General features: G+C 34.7%; 1 protein-coding gene across 4 annotated transcripts in view; it reads left to right on the plus strand.

Moving 5' to 3' along the window:
• OXR1 (oxidation resistance 1) overlaps positions 1-5851 on the plus strand; it is an 88071-nt gene extending 82220 nt beyond the window's left edge. For all 4 annotated transcript variants that reach the window (XM_075704695.1, XM_075704693.1, XM_075704696.1 and 1 more), the window contains 3 exons: positions 2327-2422; positions 3001-3074; positions 3854-5851. In XM_075704695.1, the coding sequence (XP_075560810.1) occupies positions 2327-2422; positions 3001-3074; positions 3854-3989 (306 nt within the window). In that variant the 3' untranslated portion in view covers positions 3990-5851. The remainder of the gene's footprint in view (positions 1-2326; positions 2423-3000; positions 3075-3853) is intronic.
• Positions 5852-6075: the final 224 nt, after the last annotated feature.

Genomic DNA, 6075 nt, shown 5'->3' on the forward strand with positions numbered 1-6075 from the left:
TCATTCCTAATTTCATTTTCCTCTTTTCACCCCTCTCCCTGTATTGTTGTTACTTAATTACCTATCATGCCAGAATTGAGGTGGACTTCTCTGATTTTTTTTTTTTTTTTTAAATTATTACTGCTGCTGTTTGACTACGTGATCATTTAATGTTCTGAGCATGACTTACTACAAATCTTGCGTTGGGTGTTATACTTGGTCAGCGCTCACTTGAACTTTCTCTGACCCACAAGGCCATCTAACTAGTAATGGCCTTAAAAAAAGGAAAGTATAAAAAGCTGCAGGTCTTAATAACACGGGGACTTATTTAAAGTCTACCTTAAAAACACACACACAGAAAAAAGGCAAAACCAAAAAGCCTTCTGGAAAGTTAACAGGAACACAAACATTTCTTCTTCTTCTTCTTAAAAGAATTCTTTTATTTTGGTCTGATTTTTATCTATTTCCCCAGAAAGCAAAACATAAATGGTAGTTTCTTTCTCTTAAGCCTATTCTTGTTATTTAGACTGTGGGATAACAGAGAAATGTCTTGCCAGTGTTTGATCCTATATGTTCAATGAAATAAATGTGCAAAAAAAGGATTGGGCTAGTTCTCATGGGAGCTTGCATTAAAACAGAGGTACAGAAAACTTGGACCTCAGTGCATGGAACTTCAAACCTTTAGACCGAATTTGCTGTTTAACAATGCATCTGAAACTGATACAGGTCTTTGAAGTGAGCACTTTTAGCTGACTGTGATACTTTATTTCATCACTTTGTCAAGTAAGTTTAAAAATTCCTCCAGAGAATCAGATTTTAGAGTGTAAATACTGGTCACATGTATGCTCAAAGGTAATTCTTTTCATTTAAGTAAAGGAACAGGGAAGTGTCTTGTCAGTGTAGTGATATTTTGTTCTTTTTAAAAATAAATAAATAACTAAATAAAATATTAATAATAATATAAGGAAGCTTCTGTAGATGTTATGACTTAAAGGAAGTTCGGTATGTAAGTCCTACCTCTGTCCTGCTCTGTATCAATGGGGTCGCAACAGTGACTTTTAAAATGTGCAGTACTACCTGCATCAAATTAATTTTGTTTGCTGTTGTGCATACTTTTTCAAAAATATTAAAAGTTTATTGCAAGATATTAGTGCTTGAATTCAATAAAAAGATTTCAAAACATCCGCTATTGTCATGATTGATCTGATAAAGACAGTCTGATGTGCGTTATCAGGATGTTTAAAGAAAATTATCCCTGATATTCTTTAGAAGACTAGCAACCTTTCTCTCATAAGAAGTCAGTGTAAGATTGTGTATTGAAGGCAGAAGGGTGTTTAGTTTTGTGAGCACATCTTTTTCTTTACATGACTCTCAGGCTTGCTATCTTCTATTTCAATTAGAAGTTTCGGAACAAGAAACTTTCTGGACCACATAAAATTCCTGAGAAACAAGGAATTTTCTAACAGTTGTTCTGAACTGGTAACTCAAAATTGAGCTAGGGCAGTCTTTATTGGATGCTTGATAGCTGTGTATAATTCTTGAGTTCCTGATCTGAAGTTCATGCTCACCTAGTCTTGTGTTTATTAACAGCTACTATAGAGCTCAACATGGAAAGGAATACTTGGAAAACCTACCTACAGCCAAGGAGTTCCTTAGAATAGGATTTTGGGAGGGTTGTACTTCATGGGGTATAGTTGATTTTGTATAATTGGGGGGGGGGGGTGTCCCAGTTATTCTTGTTCCTGAGAAATTGATACTACTTTAAGGTTTAAATATCTAATAATCGGTCCTTAGACCTTTTTAACTACTGTTGTAATGATCTTATTACTGAATATTATAAATACTTTTGCTACCCAGCAAAGGCTTATTTAAAATCTGTCTCTGTAAGACAGGGTAACCATTGCTTACCTGTTACTTGGATTGGAATGAATAAATTACATAAAAAATAACAATTCAGTTACAGCTGGGAACTTGCTGAAAATAGCCTAGTTGAGGTGGAAGAGGAGTTAATATGAGGTAGCAGAACCTTTTGATCTGAAATTTTAAAAAACTACATTGTTTCTGAGAATTTCCTGAGTTCAGTTTTCATCCCTTTGATTTTCTTTTTTAGAACTATGTTAACTTTTTATTAAGAAAGAGTCCTCTTCTTTTTATTTTACCACAAGATACCATACCATATCCAATCAACGTGCTTGGAACAGTGGTACAATGTAAGACTTACCTTGTGGTGAATTCCAAATCTGGCAACGTTTGCAACCCAATTTGTTTATCAGTTACTGTCATGAGAGATTCTCAGGTACTGTGCAGTTTTTCTTAAGTATTTCCTCTTGCCCATTTCTGCGTGCAGGTTTTTGGTGCACTAGCATCTGAACCATTTAAAGTGAGTGATGGCTTTTATGGGACTGGAGAGACCTTTATGTTCACTTTTTCTCCAGATTTTGAGGTAAGTCATAATAACTTTGTATGCTTTTGCTTTTTTGCCTCCATATGCATTATCTTAGGGTAATTACTGAATAAATCTAACAGTAAATAATCTGAAAAATTCTAGGAGTTGGCCCAAAAAATGTTGTCATACTAGGTTTTTCAACAGAATCCGTAAGTGCACAGTAAATCGGTAGTGTTTGCATAGTGAAAAACATATTCAACCTCTTCTGTTGTACTGAAGATTTTTCTACTATTCTAAATTCTGCCAGGTATCTGTCTGAAAATTCACAAATTGCATCCTTTTAAAGGGCATATCATTTAACCTAAGCGTATTTTCTTGGTATTTTTCATTGTGTAGAGGTTTCAGTGCTCAAAGACGACCTATTTTGAAATGGTCTTATTTTAAATAGCATAAACTGTAAGAGAATTTTTGTCTGCATGTATCTTGTCCTTGAAGTGTCTGTGTAGACTTGGTGACTTGATTAAATTGGCCTCTAGCCACCCATAGTGTGTCTTTACTGGTTTTGATTTCCCTTCCACCCAAACAAAAAGGTCAGATATTTTAACTTAGTAGTCTGTTTTGATTTTTTTCATTAGGTTTTCAAATGGACAGGAGACAACATGTTCTTCATTAAAGGAGACATGGACTCCCTTGCTTTTGGTGGAGGAGGGTAAGTTATAATTTCTCTTTGTCATTAGAGTCTGTTAAAAGTGTGTATGTTTGCACACCTTTGAAAAGAAAATTTGGAGTTAACTTCAGTTTGATAGCTCAGGACTCAATGGTTACCAGCCAAGAAAGTTTTAGTATGTCAGATGTTTAGCTTCCTATGTTCAGGAAACTTAAACAGGAGGTTTGTCTTCAGCATAGTGTGGCATCAGGTTTCAGCCCTGCAAGGTTATGATGTCTTGCATGCTCTACTGGAGTGTATGTGTTGGTATATTCAGAATGGACACAAGATAGTATGATTCTGAAAGTATGTAGATCTGAAAATTATGTGTAACTAGAAGAGGCTTGAATTGAAACTGTACCATTCCAAGACATGCCAACGTCTTCAGAAATTTTATGTTGTTTCACCCCTTTTTTTTCCCCCCATGCAAGTGTATAAGCTTTTGAGCTGTTTCCACTACTTCTTATCAGCATTCTCTTCACATGTAAGAGTACTGTTATGCCTTTTTCTTAATACAAATTGAAGGGGCAGAAAACTGAGGAATTCTGGTTAGCTTTTTATTTCAGAATAGCTGAAAGAGGGATATTGCCAAATTAGTAATAAATAGTGTTAAAAAAAAAAAAGTCTTTGCGGCTTCAAATTTATCAACATCTGTGAGGTACTTGTGTTAAAAAAGAATTCTGTAATTCCTCCTCATTTCTGAATTCTGAATGAAAAATTCATTCATAAGTTTAATGCTTACTCCCTCAGTCTTTTTATTTAATATATTGTCTGTCTTGCAGGGGAGAGTTTGCTCTTTGGCTCGATGGTGATCTCTACCATGGAAGAAGTCATTCATGTAAAACATTTGGGAATCATACACTTTCTAAGCGAGAAGATTTCATTATTCAAGACATAGAAATCTGGGGTTTTGAATGAGGATTTAACTATTTCTACAGGGTATTGTCCCAAACCTGACAAGAATCAGTGCAGCTCAAAAATCCCTGGGAGCAATATAATGCACCGTTTACCTTTTTGATTTTTTTTGTAAGTTTTCAGCATGGCCATCTAGTTCTTATTTTGAAATAGCAGACTTTTTTCATGCTCTCACATCTGTAATATACTGTCATACTTTTTCTAAGCTGTAGGCACTTTTACAAAATACAGACCATGTGGACTAAAAATTAACATTAGTTACTTTGAGCCTTGCAGCCTACAAAATTTTCTTATCCTTATTACAGTTGCCTCCCGGGTTTCCCACACACACCTTTCTGCAATCCTGCTAGGGGGCTGCTTCATTGAATATAGGTTATTATTTTTGTACTCAAATTATGTCTATGAATGAAGTTGCCCTCTGTGAGCCTATATAAGAAAGCTGCGTGTGGGTATTTGGCAGCAGTACCGCAGAGGTTGGTCCAGACAATGATGGGTTAATTCATATGGTGCCACAAATAGATGAGAAGCCTAGCATTCCTCCTTAGCACATACTATTACACGTTAGAAGATATCCAAAGTCAACAGTGCCACTTGTCTTGTTTATTGTTCATGTTTAGAAAAAAGTCAGTTAATAGTGTTCTAGCTGCATGCTGATGGTATGAAAGAGTGTTTTGCACATGCTGTTAATGATCTGCAGGTTTGGGACAAATACTGACAATATTGAGCTACGTGGCAACGACTTATAAAATAGCAAGGGAATGTAAGAATATGATAGTTTCACAAAATTAAACGGCTAAAGCAAGCAGAACTCGGTGAATAATTTGTAGCTGTAGTAGGGCATTAAAAATACAGAAACAGATGCATCTTTCTTCAACATAAAGTGTCAGATATATACTGTTATACTGTTGTAGCCGTGTAGCACATCAACTCCAAGAATATAGCTTATTCCTGTCCAAAGAAAAAAATAGTTGTGATGTTTTTGAGTGGGTCTATGTTGTAAATTTACAGTTAGCACCAGCTCTGATTAAAATGAGATAATGTACTATAGGTAGACAATATTGTAATTCAGTAGACATGTGGAATATGCAAACTTCTTACTGTCATGTGACCTCAAAAAAAAAAAAAAAAAAGGCAGGCTAGAATACAGTTCCAGTAGCTCTTGTCCACTTCTGTAGGAAAATTGATAAGCCATTGTGGCAATAACAGCTCAACAAACTGTTTGTTTCAAAGCTTCTATTCTATGTTCTGCAAAAAACAAAACAAAACAAAAAAAAATTGCTGTTAAGTGTGACAGTGACTGACTTTGTGCTGAAATTTCAGCTATTTCAGATGAACATTGTATATTATCTTGTAAATTAATGTTTAAAGTAGTTTTGTTATTATAGAAAAGTGTTGATTGACGGGTTGCTTATAGCACTTTAAATTATTCTAGAAATGGAATAAAAGCCAAATGGGTTGGCTTAAGTAGATGTAGTTGTATATTATTTCAAAATATTTACATCTCTGGAAAGTTTTAAAAACTTATTTGAAGACAGCTTACTGCTATGGTAATGAGAAAGGGCAGATGTTTCATCTATAATATGCTAATGCTCAATATGAATAGAAATACAGGGCTTTGTTTCCTGTCTCTATGTATAGCTCTTTATCCTTATTAGAACTTAGTGCAATGTGTAGACTAAATGTTTACAAAATAAGGAACTGTAAATAAATTGAAATGGCTTTTCTCCCCTTTGGTCTTCCACAGCAGTATTATTGTCTTTGTGGAGTTAAGACTGATTATTACAACAACAAAAAAATCCTGTAATGGATTTTAAGTACTATAAGGTCATAGTGATGTATAGCAAATAAATCTAAATATATGTAAAAATAAACTTGAGTTGGAGTTTATTTAGAAGTTGGAGTTTACTTAGAAGCACAAATGCAGATTATTGTTGTTCATTTAATAACTTTACTGAATATGTAGGATGCATTTGCTCATTTTTGGGGATTTTTGGTTTTTGAAAACCAAATGGGAAGCAGTAAGTGAAATACGCTGTCTTTGGCCATTTTCAAGAGGGGGTTGGGGGCGAAAGTCTCAGATTATCCTTTC

Source organism: Pelecanus crispus, chromosome 2, assembly GCF_030463565.1.
Source record: "Pelecanus crispus isolate bPelCri1 chromosome 2, bPelCri1.pri, whole genome shotgun sequence".
NCBI lineage: Eukaryota > Metazoa > Chordata > Aves > Pelecaniformes > Pelecanidae > Pelecanus > Pelecanus crispus.